The following is a 19,819-nucleotide window of genomic DNA, read 5'->3' as shown; positions in this document are numbered from 1 at the left end:
GATGTACGGTATTTGCTATTTGTAAATAATGCTCTCTAAAAAAAGACTGCGTTTGTCCTCCAGCCTCCGACTAGATAGAGTTCATGGAAAGAGAAATGGGCGGCTGGAGGAGGGGGGGCTGGAGGAGGAAGAGGAGGAGGAGAAGGAGGAGGAGGAGGGGGCATGCAGGCGTGCTGCCGGAGCACAGTGCTCATCTCTTGTGCATATCTGTGCCAATTCAGACCTTTAACATGCTCAAGTGACATTTGCATTTATCCTTGAAGGTTGTTGCCTTTTGCGGAGGGAGAAATAAGTGAAAGGCACGAGCGAGAGGACTAGTATTTTTCCTGTTGCATTAGGCAGATGGACAGTGTGTCCTGTCGCTGGTTGCCTCAGATGGAAAAAAAAGAAATGAAGTGTTGAGATTGCAGCCCAACCCCATTTTCTCTCAGCTAAACTATTTCTGTAACATCCTAATGAAGGAGGGCCCCGGGGTTCAAAAGTAATGGCCTTGATATACTGACATTTTGCCTTTGAGTAATAGGCTACTGTACCCAGCTGCCTGGGATGTCGCTACCAGACCCCCCCCGCCCCTACCACCCCCAACTAGGGCTGCACGATATGAAGAAAATATGCTATAATGTTGTTGAATATCCCGATAACGATATTACTTGCGATAAATAAACAGACATTAAAGTGTACTCAGTTCTACATTTCTGCTGCTTTCAGTATTCTGCTAAAATACAACAAATGGCTTTTTGAATTTAAAACAAATGAAAGGAAATCATTTCCAACATTTTTTTTTTTTAGGATTATTTTTGGCTTTGCCTTTGATTGTCTTTGTGACAGACATGAAAAGGGAGAGAGAGAGAGAGAGAGAGAGAGAGAGAGAGAGAGAGAGGGTGAATGACATGCAGGGAAGTGCCGCAGGTCGGAATTGAACCTGCGGTCTGCGTCGAGTGGGCTCTACCACTAGGCCTCCCACACACTGTATTTCCAACATTCCTTTATTGAACAAATTGAACAATGAATTAAATAAAAAAGGCACCACTAAAAAAAGAATAAGTTCCATTTTAAAGTGCAGTTTTCTGCTGATATTTTCTTTCAACAAACACAAAAAATCCCTGAGAGTCTTCCGCGATGTGTCGCAGTCTTCGGATGTTTATTGTGCCAGTTAACGATTAAAAAAACAAACATTTATAGTGCAGCACACACTCAACACCACCGTCACTCCATTTTGCAAGACGCAAAAGAAAAACAACAGCCGAATAAAATCAAACCCAACAGAAAATCGTCGGAGGATAAATCGAGCGAGCAGATCTGGTGACACTGCACCATGGGAATCCATTGTGGTGTATACGTTGCACTCCATCTCCCAGTTTTCTTTTTTTCTTTCCGAGAAATAAAACTCCACGTTTGACCTCTGACCAAGAAGAAAAATGACCTTACACATTCAGAATAATTTCTCCAGCATATTATAAAAACTCTAACCTCAATCGGCCTTTGAAATGGATACTGATTCTTTAAATTCTTCCTAGCTTGTTTCAGGAAATAGAGAGATCCTGGCGATAGCGAGGCACAATGTGCCCAAAGTTCACCGCCGAACACTCGCTTCCTTCTCTCTGAAAGTCACCAGCTTTTTTTCTTCTTTCTTTCTCTTTTTTCATAATTCCCAGACACCTTAGATGTTCTTCTTAATCTTAGAGATCTGATGCTGAATCATTGGCTCCAATCCGAGATGATTATTCCTCCTGTTAGATACAATGCAGGCTCTTGCACCCATTTGTCACCACTCCGACCACTGTAAAGCCTTTGTCTGTAGGCCAACACACACACACACACACACACACACACACACACACACACACACACACACACACACACACCACACACAGTACAATGCACAGGCCTAGGAGTCCAGCTGAAATGAAATGATTAGACCAGTTTCTTAAATGTGAGGATTTTTCTGCATTGAGTACTTTTGCTTTTATTACTTTAAGTACATATTCCTACATTACATTTACAATGCAGGACTTTAACTTTTACTACCACGCACACACACACACACACACACACACACACACACACACACACGCATGCGCACGCGCGCACACACACCTGCCCTGATTCTCAAATCTCAGCGTAAAAAAATAAATACAAAATTGGGTTGGACATGAGTTGCATGGTGTATAGTTTCTGAAATTGTCTGTTTATGGCCATTGAGAGCAGCAGAAGAGCGTAACTCAGTGGTTATTAATGTTTCTTTAATCACCAAAATAAGCAAATGATTAGTGTTTGTTATCTGTCCTGGTCCAGAAGACGAAGAGCACGGTCCCGGTGGTGCTGAGCGCCGGCCCCAGGTGGCTGCTGGATGTGACTTGGCAGGGAGCAGAAGACAACAAAAACAACTGTGTGGTGTACAGCAAAGGTAAGCAAGCAGCGCCCGGCATCCTGTTATCTCTCGGCAGCGCAACACACCACGCCACAGCACCGCCGCAGAAGACACTGACAATCCTCCATCCACTCCACTCCTGCCTGTCTCTCCCCCTCGGCCTGTCTGTCCCTCCGTCTTTCTTTCACTTTTGTCTCGTCTCTTTCTCGCTCTCCTTTTTCTTCCCCAAAGTCACAAACACACAAATAATTGCAGCTCCCACATAATAATATAAACGCTCCCCACACCATATCTGTTTTACTCCAAAGAGTCATTTATATCACTAAAACTCTGATTAGGAACTGAGAAACATCACTTGACACACAAAGTTAATGGTCTTTAGATTTCACAAGGTAATTAATGCCCCCTTTTTTTCTCTTTTTTTTATACTAAGTGAATCCCTATCTCAGCGCTGATAGCGAGCAGAGCACAAGTGGAGATGGGCTTGCCATTTTGCTTCATTTGTTCTCTCGCTAATTCGCCACAGCTTTATCTGTATATCTTTAATAAATCAGACATATCCATACAAGGAGCCCCCATGCCAGAAATGGAGTCGTGCAAATAAGTGGAAAGAAGTACAACATATCTGTCAGACGAATCCATGTTGTTTACTCAGCCTTCACCCTAAAAAGCGCAAAAACCCCAAATGACCCACTGTCATAACAATAAACTCCTCAATCTGCTGCATTGTGTCCGGCAAACCCTCATTAAAAACCAGCCCGACATGGATCTGTAGAGAGCCCGGTTTGTTGCAGACTGTATGAGAAGATGCTTAAAGTGCATACAGCCCTGACACTACAGTGGTAGTAGCTTCGAGTCCCATGAAAGCACAAGGCTTCTGCAGCTATAATTGGGTCTTGACGGGTGTTAACCAGAGAGACACTGCAAAATAAATACGTAAATAAAGATGTGTTTGGGATTCCACAGGGTGAAGGAAAAAGGGGGCTCCATTTATCACTTTTCAAAAATGATTACCCCGTGACAATACCCCCAAAGCTGAAATGGAGCTTCTTCTCCCTTTTTAAAAGTGAATAAGTGGCAGGAGTGGGATTTGCAACCCCGGATTTTCAGTCTCCCAATTCTCATCTACTAATCACTAGACTGCACTGGGGAGTTATCCTCTTAACCGGCTACTTAACTTTGTGCTCTTTATCACCAAATCATTAAAGTTTTGATAAGCTGTGAAAGAAGATTATGCACTTCTTTAAAATCTTCTAATCTTTTTTTTTTTGCTCAGAGACTTGACTGTATGAAACAAAAAAATAACAGGATTTCTGACTTTTTTTGTTAGGAGTTTCCTTCCGCCTTTCTTCTTCATGTACATGTATCGTGAAGATAGGATCGCATGCAGCACGCGCAGCATCATCACCTCGGCTGTGTATCACTGACGCTTTCCCTTTCTTTGTCACTTCCTGTTTGACCTTTATTAAATTAAGCACAATAACATCTCCAGACGTCCCCCTTGTGAGAGTTGCTCTGTGTTGTGCTGTATAAGTTCATTACAGTAAATCCCCCCCCCCCCCGCAAGAATCTTCTCACGCTTGCCAACTGATGACAAACGATAATAGAGAGGATGTTGAATACAAAGAATTAATTTAAATCTCAGAGTAGAAGTTAAGTATCTCTTGTCACCTCGTAGTTGCTGTGTCTTAGACATCGCTAAGCTGGATGGGGGGAAAAACAGCATGAAATACATCCGCCGCCATTTAACCGTGTTGATGTTTCTGTAGTTGGAGCGTATGTAGTGATGAACGTAGTATATCGCTGCTGTCGGGTGACAACCTTGCATGTCTAAAACCGTTGTTTTTCAGGAAATGGAAAAACAAACATTTTATTGAGCTATTCAGGGGTGATTCCAGGTTTTTGGGGGGATTTGGAGGAAGTGTGGGGGCACGTGGGGGGACCAATAATCACAATACAGCATAGAAAATCTGCTTAGAAATATAGGAAATATTGGAGAGGATAAAACAACACAGTGCAATTTTGCTAAATAAAACACATCACATTCATTATTAATTTCACTTGTTTTTATTTTCAACAAATTGTATATCTGAATACACATTTGCTATGGGCTCTTAGGGCACCAGAGAGGTTAATCATATATATTTCAGGGGGGGGACGAGTGCCCCCCTGTTTTGTCCTCAACATTGCCTTGTCACTCTTTAAATATTTGTTAAACCTACAGACACGTGTAAAGGGTGACCAATAGCATTGATTTATGATTTTAAAAACTGAAAATAGGGCGCCATGGGTAGCTCACCTGGTACAGCAGCCGGGGGTTCGACTCTGACCTGCAGTCCTTTGCTACATGTCTCTCCCCTGTCATGTTGTCAGCTGTCCTATCAAAATAAAGTCCTAAAATGCCCAAAAAATAAGGTTTCTGCCCGACAGCGACGATATATTGTTTGTTTTTTCTGAAGACTCGTTCATTTAATTAAACAATAATATCACAAAAGCCTGTCTTGAGTTTTCTCGTCATGAAAACTTTTAACTCTGAAACGAATGCTACATTAAAAAATATAAAATAATTTGACACTACTGTGATATCACAAGGTACAAAAAATTCAGCCTGTGTAATTCTACACCTGACTCAAACAGCTTTGTAGCAACTGTGCCACAGAGCTTTCCCATAAATTGGTTGGCTGTCCGTTTTTTTTCTCGGCTCTCTATCCAAAATTGTTCCACATTTTTCGCTCCTGGCGACTTTTTTTTTTTTTTGTTGAGGTGGACTGGGAGTAAGTTCCGAAAGTGGTGAAAGTGTTTGATGCCGTTCAGCTGTTTGACTCTTGCGTCCAGACTGATTCATACCTGCTCATTCTTCTTCATTGCCTTCCTTTAAATATTCCAATAAGCATGTGTGGGCACCCTCTGGAGGTGACATTGAAATTGAACGTCAGCGTGCCGAAAATATCAAATCTTTGTCAAATTCAATTTGGAATTTGACCCTTTTTCCTGCTTTTTCCTTTTGAAGCGGTGCTGGAGTGGTGTTCATGGTGTCGACACTAGATCGACTAAACGGAAAGAATCCAACAGGAACTTTTTTTCCCCCACCTTGAAAAAAAAAGCTGAGGCCCCAGATTGTTTCTATCTTCACCGCTGTGCTGTTTCTCCTCTGTGGGCTGCTTCGTTGCTCCCTGAGATGCGTTACTTATGGAAAACAGTGAATATCTCAATACACAGTATGCTTGCAGAATGTGTGTTTGGCTTACCTTTTCACTGGTCTCGGCTTTCTTTATGGCTGCCTGCGAAGATAGTAGCAGTTCACTTTGGATGCCTGCCAGTGTGAATCTATGGGGGAGTATCTCTAAGTAAGCCCTGGTGATTGGTTTGAGTGGCTGTAGCTTACTGTTGGCTGTTGTGTCTGTGATTTCTGCATTACATGTTGTACAACCGCTCGTTCTCTATGCCCCACACCGAAACTTGTCATTCAGGAAGTGGGAGAAATGTGTGCAGAGGGAGAGAGGGGACAGGAGTCATCAGAAATGATTCCTCTGAGAGTTGTGCTCCAGCAGTGTGTTATGTATAATACATGCACTGGAGTGTGTAACAAGCAGCAGGGAGGTGTGTTCAGGTCCACCCGCGGGGCGCCCCGGGTCATCAGCACCAAGACAAGCTAACCCTATATAGTCTTTTAGATTCATTTGCCTATTTCTGGGATCCTACAATTCCTGTTGCCAGCAAAAAGATGTCTTACCTGACAATTTGGGTACTGCATTCGGAATACAGAACACAAATTGTATTGTATTGTGTTGTATGTAAATGATAGAGACGGGAATGCAGCATTCCCGTCTCTATCATTTTATCCAGATGAACGGAAAGACAGGAGCATTTTTATCCATTTAACCCTTGTGTTGTCACTATGAACTTGTTGTCCTCAAAATTGAAAATGAACACTTTTTGTGAGTTCTTTTTAAAACGTTTTGGTCCCTTTTTACGCACGTCAAATTTGACCCGAGGACAACAGGAGGGTTAAAAGAAATTAGAAGTCAAAGACCATACGTAAAGTTTGAGGCTTTTAAATGTCTTAAATTAGGATCCGCAGAGCCATTTCATGAATATAAATTCTTCTTTGAATTGCTGTTCTTAGAATGAGAGGCAGCAAGAGCCCTGAAGAGGAAGTGGAAAAGTGCAATATCTGTTTTTCCCAGGCTGTCAGCATGGCCCTGTTTGTTTTACATTAAACTCCCAGGAAGAGCCTTAGCAGCCAGCCATTACTAAAACTCTCGACTCTACTACTGCGCTAACTCATTATCGAGAAATCCACCTGGAACTCCCACAATGCTCTCCTCCACACTCCGACAGCTTTCTTTGAACCCCTGAAGTTATAGAAACAGGCTGCAAGTCTGCAGAGTAATTATATGTTACAGTAACGCTGGAGACGGAGGAGAAAGAGAGGTAGAAAGAGAGAGAGAGAGAAAATGACAGACAGGGACCCAGAGAGAGAGAGAGAAACCTGTGGAGAGTTTTCTGTACAGATAAACAACAGATTGATAAACAATGCAGCTGGAAAGTAGGAGAAATTTAACATAGAAAATAAAATTCAGCTCCATTTCGATTCCTTCCCCCCATCATCCAGTTGATGTTACAAATGAAGGCTCTGTTCAAATCTGAGAACCTGCCTGATTGGGAGACTTTTAGCAACAGCGAACGTGCCCGAGTTTAAAGGCTAAGTCTGACGTTTTTCTGTATTTCTCTCACTGTGAACAAATCCCGTGAAAACAACAAGACCAACAATGCATTTGTCTGTACCCTCAAAACGTTCTTCTTCTTTTTTCTGTGGGCATTTCCACCTTTGATTGACAGGACAGCTCAGACACAAAAGGGGAGAGAGAGGAGGGAAGGCATGCAGGAAAGGGCAGCAGGTCGGATTCAAACCCTGGGCCTCTGTGTTGAGGGATAAACCTCTATACGTGGGAACGTGCTCTACTGCAACGTACAACCGAGCTACCTGGACGCTTCCCTCAAAACTTTCTGACTTCCTGTATGTGACACTCAGCCCCCAAGCCCATCCTCCTCTTGTCCCAAACAGGACAAGAGGAGGATGAATACGTCTCTAAAATACGCAAACTCATTTCCTAAAACAGCTGGTGCACTGTAGTTTTTAGCAATTGTTACTCAAACTGGAAGCTCTGTGACAAAAAAATACATCTAGCCAGTTGTTGGTTTTGGTCCCTTTTTTTAAGGGATTTGTTGACAATAACAACAATATAGAATACCACCAGGCGCCTGGGTAGCTCACCTGGTAGGGCAGGTGCCCTTATATAGAGGTTTACTCCTCGACCCACTGGCTGCAGGTTCAACTCCACCCCGTGGCCCTTTGCTGCATGTCATTCCCCCTCTCTCTCCCCTTTCATGTCTTCAGCTGTACTGTATAAAAAATAAAGACCTAAAATGCCCAAAAGATAATCCTTAAATCTTAAATAAATATACAGTATATATATATATATATATATATATATATATATATATATATTTATATATATAATACAACCAGCAAACTCTTGTAAACTTAAACCAAAATGTTATTTTAACACCAAGTTAGTTATATTTGGTAATATTTTCCCAGAAAATTTCAAATTCCTGCAGTATACACAGTCCCGTTAGATGAAACCTGTCTACAGCGTTTTCTGAAATCAAACACAGTCTGATCTGAGTGTACAGTCAAAGTGTCATTTTTAGGTCTAAAGTACAATATATGACTTCATCCATCCCAGTGTGAGCCTCCATTGTGCTTACCCCATTGTTACCTGATATCTGAGCCCATTGAAACTATACACGCTCAATGTGACCACATTATGTGGCATTATTCAGAGGTCACCTAAACTTTTCAACTGTAAGCCTCTTAAGCCAGACCACATTCAGATACAGCATGTCCAATAAGTCTCCAGAGCAACTTAGCCCATTGTTCGTGCAGAAATTGACCAATGTAACTAGGCCGTTTTACATAAGCCCGGACAGTGCCCGAATTAGCCAACTCGCTGTGTCTTTGTATTATTTCATATTCTCTAAGTCTTCACAATCAGATCCATTTTTTTATGCCTTCATTCGCTCTTCCCCACTGCTCCAGAGCTGCAGACCTCTGAGGCATGTGATGAACTAGCGTGACCTGCCCAGACACATGTAGTATCTATTTGACTCTTGCATTTGCAACAGCCTTGCAATGTTCTGCCAAAGACATTTGGAGGTTTTATTTATTTATTTTTTTTACCTGAAATGAAAGTGTAAAACCGCACCGTTTCCTGCACGGCTCCCTGGCAGCATGCAGCATTAAACAGTGAGAGGAGAGGACTCTTACAGTTCAAAATTTAATTGTTCATTTCAACCCTCCTCTTTTAAAATGACTGCGGCGAACAGGAGGTGCGAGGGTTATTATCTGTTATCTGGGAACATAGCGAAATAGTGTGACTGAATAATAACTAAACAACTGACACAATGTAAAAAATTTCATTATCAGTGTATTAAAACAAAATTGTACCCTAAAGGAGTCCCCAGCACCGCTCCGAGCAGCCAACTAATTATGTTTAATTAAAAGACAACAGATCAACAGAATCATTTTCATTAGGAAATTATTAATGATTCCACTGCAGCAATAATTGATTGCACTGAGCCACGCGATAACTCGGTACGGTCAGGCTGGAGTGAGCCGGGTGGAGACGAGTGGCTGGTTTTAGGCATTTGGCAGCTGTTGAGTAGCTGAAGCTTCCACATTAGCAATTGAGGAGAAGTAGTAAAGCTGGCTTTATGGAGAGGAGATGAGAGGAGGAGGAATAGAGTGTGTGGTGGGTTAAGAACAGCGAAATCCAAAATCATATGGCGATCTGAGAGGACTTAACCATCCCACACATGTATTTAGGAGCACAGGAATTCATGCACACACAATCACACACATTTCAGTACGCATGACCGAGACGGGAACACACACTCTTATTATTTTCCCCCTGTCTCTGTCTACAAACATATTCTAGAGGGCGTTTTCTCTCCATTTGTTTCTTTCTGCCTCACTTGTAAGCATATAAACTACACCCGCGCACACACACACACACTCACACACACACTTGCTGCTGCTCCATTCAGAGCCATGTGAAAGACGTCAGCTCCAGACGCTTCCTCCGACAGCCTTTTATGTGCATTGTTCTCCCGCCGCGCAGGCATTTTCCCTGTGCTAGACAGTATAGCCCAGGCACCAGACGCCACAGCACCCACATTCACTGCAAACCCACTGCACGCTCGCGCACACACCAAGCGCCATTACCCAACATTTGAATAATGGCTGCTGACACATATATGTCCATCTGTATTCAGCATAGACTAAGCCTTAAGACAAAAAAACAACAATGCAAGCAAAAAATGCAAAAGAAGTGATGGACACTGATGAGGGACAAGATTGTTCTTTTCATATATCACAACGGCCTAACATTTCGTAGCTGTGGTATGTGCATGCACCGTTTAGAGTATGTGCTTGCGATTTGTGTTGTGAGTGTGTGCCGCTCGTCCTTGTATTAATGCCACGGAAGGTGTCAGGCTAATGAGCGTGGGCTGTCCTTAGAGCAGGAGGGTTTGGGTTGTGCCATTCACTCTGCATATTTAAATGCCTTGTAGAGCTTAAGTAGGCCCACTTTTCCATGTCAGGGCAGCGTTCAATCCTGCTGCGACCATTAATTATGATACCATTGTGCTCCAGTGTGGCTAATAAGAGTGATGTATTGCACCCTCGTGGCATTATAATCATCTGAGTGAAGTACCTGGACTACACTGAGCTCGCTTTAAGCACCACGTTTATAAAAAAGAAAGGGAAAAAAAAGAAGAAAAAAAACAGTGAGTGAAGAGGAAGCTTCTTCCCTCCTCTCCGTCTCCACCGCTGGCTGCATTGGTTAATGCTCTGACATGAGAGTGTGTCACAGATTTAACTTCTCTATAATTGAATAATCAATGATGAGAAATGCTTCGGTATTGATCATGCAGGAGGGACAGGAGAAAGACCAGAGCTGCAAAGATTAATCGATTAGTCGATTAGTTGTCAACAATCAAATTAATCGCCAGCTGTTTTGATAATCGCTTAATCGGTTTTGAGTCATTTCTTATTAAAAAAAGTTTTAAATCTCTGATTCCAGCTTCTTAAATGTGAATATTGTTCTAGTGTCTTCTCTCCTCTGTGACAGTAAACTGAATATATTTGAGTTGTGGACAAAAAAAAAAAAAAGGGGGCGCCCCCTTGTGCTTTTTTTTGTGAACCCCCCCCCCCCCCCTTTTTTAAAAATTTTTTCTTTATTTACCCCACCCCCCACCCCCCTAATAAGAACACCCCCCCCCCAAAAATTAAATAAATATTACCCCCCCCCCCCGCGCCCCCCCCCACATGTAAAGTCATTCAAAGCACTGAAAGTGCACAAAGCAGATGCAACATAATATTTTTTCATTCATGCATGTGCACACCCTCCCTATCTGCACAGGTTAACAATGTTTTATGAGTCATCTGCATTGCTTCCACAGATGTCTTCAAACACAGAACTGACCTAAGTGGATTTTGAGAAACTGCTACTTAATATTTGGAGCATGTCTCCTCAGTGTTGAATGTGTTCAATACAGATGGGGAAGAAAGATCCCACTTTATTACATTAATCACTGCAAGCTAATGTGATTATATGGACTTTATATTTCCCTTCTTAACTTCCCTGCCTTAACGGCATAATCAATGACCGCTTTTATATTCATTGAAAAATTCTGCGGATATGAATATAAGCTTCTGCAAGGTTTTTTAATCTACTGTGGGATCTTGAGTCAGTAATTAAAGAGTCCATTCTGTGTGTGTCTTCTAAAAGCCTTTAGCCTGCTTTTAGGGCCTGGGTATGATGCAGCCCACCGCCCCCATCTCTGCTGTGGTAAGTAGGTGTGAAAAGCATTGTCAGTGTGCTTCAGGATAAAGCCCTGCTGTTGAATGCCATTGGTCAGAGTCAACCCCCTCCTCCCCACACACACACACACACATATACACACACATATCCACACACAAGGTCCTGGAGCAGGTTGAAAAGAAGACTGTATGCGCAGGAGAGGATGTAGGCAATCGTGGAGGTGTGTGTGTGTGTGTGTGTGTGTGTGTGTGTGTGTGTGTGTGTGTGCAGGGATAATCAGAGACAAAAGCTGAGAGCTGGAGAGAGGGGCCTTTCTGCACATCCACACAGCTTTTTTTGGAGGGGGATGTAGTAGTATGGTGGTGCCTTTTTTATCAGGCTTGAGCGGGGTCACAGTGTGTGTGTGTGTGTGTGTGTGTGTGTGTGTGTGTGTGTGTATGTGTGCTCTAGTGTGAGAGAGATGGAGAGAGAGAGATAGAGGAATCACTGGGGTGGAGGGGCTGTTTAGATCGTCAGTCAGCGTGATGGAAAACCACACGGTTAAAGTCTCTCTGAGGGTTGACACAGGACTGCAGCGAGTGTAACTAAACTAAAGTGAAACTGAGTGAGTCTAGGTGAAACTCCCAGGGTGAGAGGAGATGATCATACTATGAAAAAAAGAAGCCCACGGTGAAGGAAAAAAAAGGACATGACAGTGGAAGAAAAACATACAACGCAGACTGTCGCGATGATACCACTACCTTAGAGAATAGAGTAAGGACAGTTTAGTTTCAAGCCTTATTGGGTCTGGTGGAGCAGCACCAATGTTTCCTTTGATAATGTATACCCCTGCAAATCAATTTTTAGGTTGGGCAAAACATAATCCGATTTTCTCTGAAGAAATAGCTTGACACATTACTAAATTGTTTCGTGGGGTCGCCACTGTGTTCATGCAGGAGAACTCGGCGATAACCTTTATACATACCTTTGCAGCTAATCCATTTTATTGATTGTACATCCACCTGCGTGGGGGGAAAACACATAGCCCCATAGTCTTTAGAGCGCCGTATCAGTGTGATATCACCGTTTCTCTTTTCTCATTGCAGCGCACAGAGGAACGCAACTGCAAACCACCTCTAGCATTAGTACCTTATCTGTGGGTTGTTTTATCATGCTATCTCATCCAGGGATCTTAGCTATTCTACCCCTCTTAAAGCCCAATGCCATGGGTAAGGACACAGGGATGCATGAGGCGGGTTTAACAATGAGCTTTAAAGGTGTAGTTGTAGCAATCTGGAAATGTGATATGTGTACATTTTCAGTTTCTTAAAGCTAAATTGTGTAAGAATTTCTCCCATCTAGCGGTGAAATTGTATATGACAACCAACTGAATATTACTTTCTAGCCCCTCCCATTCCGAGCACGTTATAACTCCTACGGTGGCCACATTATTCCAACAAGTATGATTTCGTCCTGTTCCTTCTGGTGTAATAATAGTTTGACGTTTTCTTTATTTTGGTACCCTTTCATTGCTAACATCAGCTATTAGGTTCCCAAACAAATGCAAGCTAATGTATAAGCGTGATCCTCCATCTTCAACAGGCTTTCAAATCTGCCGGCAGTCACGTGTAATCTCCCCCTGCGTGAAAGGCGGAGGTATGTCCCTCTTTGGCTAATGCATTTTAAAGATGGTGGCGCAACATGGCTGAATACATAGGAGCGACTCGCTCTTATGTATTCTGAATGATTCTGAATGTCAGATTCTACGTGTACAAGAATACTTTGATTAGTTGGTGGAAGTAATTACACATGAATGAGCACATATTTGTGAAAGAACAAAGGTTTTTTTTTTGCAAAGAATCAACTCAAAACATTAAACAATGGAGCTTTAAGAAAAGTTACAATCAAGGTTGGTTGGTTACAGAACCCAAAGAAAAAAACAGGTTCGGATAGAGACTGTCGGAGGTTTAAGGCTGCCAGGTTCTAAATTTGGGGAAAAGAGAACTCTGGTATTGGATGGGTAATCGGTATTGGCAGATATTCTGAGTTGAGGGATTGAAATGGGTGGAATATTAAGGTAAGCCAACTAAATGCTTGCTCAAGGTGTGGTATGGTTATAGGTATAAGCAAAGGAAGCACTTGGTCGAGGTTAGGCGAGGTTGTGCTTGGGGTTAGCATATTCTGGTCTCCTGCATGAAAGTCTAATGCGGAACATGCGCACCACGACGACACCCTTACCATTGCCGCGTGACATCATATAGGGCACACTACTTGCTGAAGTGGCACTGATCGTTGGAAATGTACGTAAACTGTGAGGTGTGGAATTATTCGATACCGACTTAATTCTTACGGTTACTGGGCTGCTGACAGGGCTCCAACTCAGTTTCTAATTTGGTCATTAATGGACTTAGTCTTTTAGTTAAGACTTTGGTTTAAGAAGGTTCAGAAGGGACATAGGACGATATGAACCTATCTCGTGTGCGTCTTTTGCCTTTTTGTAGATCACTGTGATTATCGCTTCTGTTAGTGTTCAGGGAGGGCTCCAAATCCGAAGGGTTCATTCAGAGGGCAATGACCTGTTTTATCATTTAAGTATTCTTGTTCTGATTTCAATAATGGCAAATTTACAGTTACAGTTATTGTCTGGTAACAAAAGTTGCACACTCTGGCTCCATATGCATTTCTCTATTTCAGGCCTTCTTCAAGATCTTGAAGCTGAAACGTCTAACAATCTAAATAAAATAGAGAAATGCATATGGAGCCAGAATGTGTGACACTTTTTTCTTACTTTGAAGTCTACTTGAAGTCAGCACCTCACGACAGCCCTTGATGTGCGTTACTTTTCTATATTATACAGTTAAGTAACAACCCTGTTTTTACATGTTTTTAAGACTTTACTCTTGTGTCTGTCTTCAACATGACAGTGATATTGGCTGCTTAAGAGCTAAACCCTAGCTCCTCTAAGTTGCTTTAGTGCCTGAGCTCTGCTGACCTCTGCCTGTCGGCGCTGGGTGACAGAGATGGGTGCCCCTGTTCAGTGTGTACGCTTAACTGTGTGTGTGTGTGTGTGTGTGTGTGTGTGTGTGTGTGTGTGTGTGTGTGTGTGTGTGTGTGTGTGTGTGTGTGTGTGTGTGTGTGTGTGTGTGATGGGTGTGATGGGTGCCCCTGTTCCATGTGTACACCTAACTGTGTCTGTGTGTGTGTGTGTGTGGGTGTGTGTGTGTGTGTGTGTGTTAGAGAGAGAGAAAAAAAAAAAAAAAAAAAAAGAGAGAGTGGACAGAACTGCAAGCGAGCAGACATGCGTGCTGTAGGTACAGTAGTGTAGAGGACTAGACATCAGTGTCGTCCAGGTCAGACAGGGCCATCCATTCTCTAAGCCCCAGGGAAGAGAGAGAGAGAGAGAGAAAGAGAGAAGGAAAAGGAGAGAGAGTGGAAAAGAGTTTGTGTGTGTGTGTGTACAGAAAAAGAGAGATGGGGGGGAGGGGGGTGGTATTGGTGCACTGTTTCTCTTAACTCTGTCAAAGCCACTCCATTGTGCTCCCCCGTGCAGTGAGTGGAAACCAATCTGTCATCGCTCCACTAGCCAGCATACTAGAAGAGGGTTAGACTGCTGGAAACACAAGTCTATTCAGTGTGAAATGTAACTGGAATCTGAGCCCTTGGATAGCTGGATTGAAAAAAAGGAAAAAAAAATGTATGTAAGATTTTTGAACTCCGCTCTCCCACAGACTGTGAAATGGAAGCCGTGAGTACAGTATTTGGGGTCTACGCGAGATAGGTTTCAGTCTCGTATCTCGTCCTTTTTTCACGGAGAGGTGATTGACATGTTTTGTGGATGGAACTCTATCCAAACCACGTGAGGTTTGCATAGGCATGAAGGGCTCAGCTAAAACCTCAGACAGGCATCCTCGCTCGATATTACCTAGCAGAGTTGGCCTCATTTGTTTAAGATTTGATTTTTTTTCTTTTTCTTTCTGGCATTGAACATATTTAGACGGTCACTGCCACAGAGGGGTGACTGAGTAGCAGAGACAAACGCTGTGTCTCAAATCGCACACTTCTGGACTTACACTTGCTATTTTGAGAACATAGTGTGTTCACACAGACTTATGGCCAAATGCAGTGCACTAGGAGTACCCGAATGCACTAAAAATGATTAAAACTTTGAGTGTGGAATGCTGCAAACTACTCCCCATCAACCCCGCCATCTTTACTACGGAGCAGAAGCTAAGGGGCCACCAACGTATTTTCAAACTTGTGAATATGACAGGCGAGGAAGCTGCAGCGGTTGCGATTGAAACCCAGAATAATACATCCATGATTGAAAAAAACAAGCCGGTGTATATCTATCTTTTTTGGCCTTTATTGGACAGGACAGCTGAAAACAGGAAAGTGGGAGAGAGAGGGGGGATGAAACACAGCAAAGGGCCGCTGCCCGGAATCGAATCTGGGCCGCTGCGGTAAGGACTGAGCCTTAGTACATGGGGCACACGCTCAACCAGGTGAGCTACCAGGGCGCCTCAGCCAATAGCACAAAAATAATTCCATAGACAAAAGGTGCCGGTAATACGCGCCCAGCTGCAATTTACCATTTAAAAAAAACGGCAGTGCGTCATTTGAAACAATACTACCCTGTCGAGATGTACACACTACACAAGCGAGTACATAGTGTACACAGTTTTCTACATGTAAGTGTACTCACGGAAGGATCCAAATTGAGACACACCTAAAGTCTTCAAGTGGAGCTGTGAAGATTTCAGCTTTTTTTCCCCCCGTTATGTTTTCTCTACACCTGTCACCTATAGAAACCGAGTATCACCTGGACAGCAATGAAAACGTGACCACCTCTCCTGATGCCCTGAGCTCGCTAAGCCTGCATACTGTTGAATAGTAGCTACTAATGCTATGTTCCGATGCCATTTGGAGTCACTTCTTCCCCTCTCCTCGCAGGAATCCCCCTTTGCGCCATTTTCCCTGTAATCTCCCCACTCCTCTCTGTTATGGGGTGGCTCGCCCGCTGCTCCCGTCACTATTCCAGAGCGCCTCTCCTTCTCACATGCAGCACCTCCACCATTTTAATCCCTTTGACCCAAACCCTGTGTGTTTCCCTGTATCAACAGCTCCTGGAGATTACATCCTGACTGCCTCCTCACCGCTGTGTGCTTCAGTCACCGTGGCTGTGGCTGGCTAGTGCATGCTAGGGTCTTAGTCAAACACTGCTGGGTGTGATAGCCACTGTGGCTAGTTAGCTCGGTCGGGGTCGTAGCCAGGGTGCAGGCAGCTGGAAGAGAAATGAAAGTGGAAGAAGATGCACTGGGTACAGAATCAGAACAGAAGGCCCTCAGTAGGCCTAGTGGAGACTTTAGGAGGGCTCTGGCCTCAGCGAAAAGTCTGTTTAGGAGAAAAGAAACATCAGACACTTAGGGTTGGGTTGAAACGTCTACGCGCTACGAGAGGCATGGGCACAAGGCACCATAAGTGTGGAAAGCCACTTAAAAAAACTCCTTGAAATACCTTGTTCAGTTCTTTAAAAGGCAATTAAATAATGATGAATGTTTTGAAATTAAACATATTAAAATATTAAGATTATAAGAAACATTTAAATGGATGTTATTAAGTGTTTATTGAATTGATTGTCATTGCAATACAAAATACCCATATCCATCATAAAAGGTTAGTAAAACGTGCTTTGACAAAATTGCTGAAAAAAAACAACAATAACAACATATACATTGATTAAGGGGATTCGGGTTATAAGCATTACTATTTGATTTCTCCCTCTGTTCCTTTGAGCAAGGCAGCTAACCTTCATCTGCTTCGAGGGTTCGGTGGGCAACAGTAGAGAGACCATCAGTTCTTCAGTTAAATTGGACTGAATGTGTGAAGGTGTGTGAATTTAAAGCGTAGAAAAGAAAAAGCATTCTGATTTCACATTCCCCAGAGGAAGAAGGACTAATCTTAAATGCTCGTGTTGATATATGTTTAACTAAGTATTGTTTCAGGTCGCCCTGATGGCCGAGGTCTGGGAGGAATCACAACATCTCTGGTTCTCGAGTTCGGCCAGAGAACTTTTTGTATTTTATTCCATTTCTCTCTCTCTCTCTCTCTCTCTCTCTCTCTCTCTCTCTCTCTGTATTTCCTGTTATCTATATCTATACAGCTTTAGTAATGGTCTAAACTGCCCAAAAAATAATTAGAGAAAAGAAACTACCTTTGTTTTCTCCAAAAGAATTCTTGCTTTACTCATTTTACAAAAGAACTGTCTTCACAAGATACACAAGATACTGATGCTAAAAAGAAAATATATTTTGAAATTGAGCAAGAATGAGGATTTTGTTTTTTAAAGATAATTCACCTTGAAATAGAAATACATTAAATACTTTCAATTTTGTTCTAGGTTACAGTTTTTTTTTATAATCCCTCACTTTAGTTTCCTTTAGTTTTATTTATTAAAGGTCCCATATTGTCAACAGTGAGATTTCCATGTCTTTTTGTGATTATAAAGCAGGTCAAGGTGCAATATAAAAACTGTAAAAAGTATAAAAACGCTCAATCCAGAGAGAAATGCACACAGCCCATATTCAGAAACTGTGCCTTTTAAACGAGCCGTCAGCACTCCCAAACTGTTGTGATGTCACAACTGTCCTATATATAGAAAGAAAGTGTCGCTACAGTGCTGTTACAGTCAATCCCTGGCTGCAATGGCGGTGCAGAGACGCCGAGAGTGCAGATGCTGAAGATCCGAAAATGCCAAACCAGTAGGAGCAGCCCGGGCTCTTTTAATATACCTGAAAATGAGCATGGGACCATTCAATTTGAGGCTTTAGATGAATAACTCCATATTTAAATAACCCCGTAACGGACACTGTACACAGCTTTTTGTTAACTCATTTGGTATTTCTTCTGGAGCACACATTTGTTCATCATGTTATCATATCACTGGGAAAGTGCAAAATGCAAAAGTGCCCCATTGCTTTGCATCATTCCTATCTTTACAGTGCACTAAGACGAAGAAATTTGGTACACTGACATCAAATTGCAAGATTTCTGGGTAATGGAGGGCCTCCACAGTTATAATATTACATCCCTTGCTCACATTTGGTGCTGCCAAAGTTGTGTAGTGCGGGTGAAGGCTATTATTATGGATGTGAAAACTGAAACTGAATAATTGAAATGATATAGTAGTGCATACAGTACTTAACTAAATATACTTACTTTTAAACACTTTCCAAATATGCTATCATTTCAGGCAGAGTAGCCATCAAACCACTGGGTTACGTTTGAATATTTCTCTCAGTATGAGCACTTCAAAGAGGTGTTGAAACAAGCAGATACGTGTAATATTTCCATACACTTTAGTTTCCTCAAATGTAAGCTACTTTAGGGGGGAAATAGGAGGAAATCAGGGTTCAAGAGGTTAGGGAGTTATCTTGAAACAGCCTGTCAGGACCCTTCACTGCTTGTGCATAGCGTGTCAGGGAAGCAATGCAGCCGCCAGGAGAGTTAGAGTCGCTTCTGTCGTTGTGCCGAGGAGCAGTCTGTGCTCGCACAGGGCCCCTCCTCTTTCATGTAGTGTTTCTGGTAATGGGTTAGGGCTTTATTGATGTGAACTTATGTGATCATTGCATAAAGAACTACCACTTCTTTCTCTCTCTCTCTCTCTCTCTCTCTCTCTTCTCTCTCTCTCTCCTTCCTGCTCAGTTTTCCTGTGGGCCACATTAAATCAAGCCTCCGACCTAGACTCTAGTTAAATTAAACCCTATCAGCATGTTGCCCTCTCATATCGGAGAGCAGGCCTTTATATGGACGGCCTGTAAATGGTGATTAGTCAGTGTTTTGATTAAAATTCAAACACATGTGTGTGATACTCTGGTGGAGCCAATCACCTCCTCCTTCTCACTCCTTTCTTCTGTCTCTCTGTGCTTGAACATATATTGAGACATACATACATGTAGACACACACGCGCGCACACACACACACACACACACACACACGCACGCATACGCACACACACACACACACACACACCCTGTCTCTGTCTAGCCTGTTCTCATGCCTCAGCAGAGTGCAAGGCTGATTTAAGGGTGCTTACAAATGGGAAGGTTGCAAGTGAAGACAAAAACCAGAGACAAATCACACCACGGCAGTCTCAAGGTTTCTACTAAACCTATTCAACTGGAGGGGAGCGGCAGAACAGTGAAAAATATATACACACTCCATCCTGTCAGAGCGCTTTTGGCTTATCTTGAGTGACTGTCAAGGCTGGGAATATCAGGGAATGGACAGAAATATATAAAATTAATAAGCCGCTGGATGTTGTCGGGAGTTATGATGCTTCATAAATCCTGGTTTGATCATGGTGGACAAGGCTTAAACCCACAGCTTCCTAAAGCGCACAGCAGTGTTTCGGACTGGATTTTATTCTGTTTGGGAGATAGAAGCCCTTAGCTGGCAAAAGTAAGATTTATCATCTCCGTACACCCCCCCCCCCCCTTTTCTTTCATGAGTGACAAATATTAAAAAGAACGCCTGAGGGAAGTTGGCAGCCATTACCACCTTTAATAGAAGGGCACAGGC

At 42.8% G+C, this 19,819-nt stretch overlaps 1 protein-coding gene across 1 annotated transcript in view; it reads left to right on the top strand.

The window, feature by feature from the left end:
• zfpm2a (zinc finger protein, FOG family member 2a) overlaps positions 1-19,819 on the top strand; it is a 136,009-nt gene that overhangs the window by 80,457 nt on the left and 35,733 nt on the right. Inside the window, exon 5 of the mRNA XM_039805936.1 lies at positions 2,296-2,407. Coding sequence (XP_039661870.1) covers positions 2,296-2,407 — 112 coding nt within the window. The remainder of the gene's footprint in view (positions 1-2,295; positions 2,408-19,819) is intronic.

This window comes from Perca fluviatilis, chromosome 7 (assembly GCF_010015445.1).
Source record: "Perca fluviatilis chromosome 7, GENO_Pfluv_1.0, whole genome shotgun sequence".
Classification (NCBI taxonomy): Eukaryota; Metazoa; Chordata; class Actinopteri; order Perciformes; family Percidae; genus Perca; species Perca fluviatilis.
This window is presented reverse-complemented; position numbering and strand designations above follow the sequence as displayed.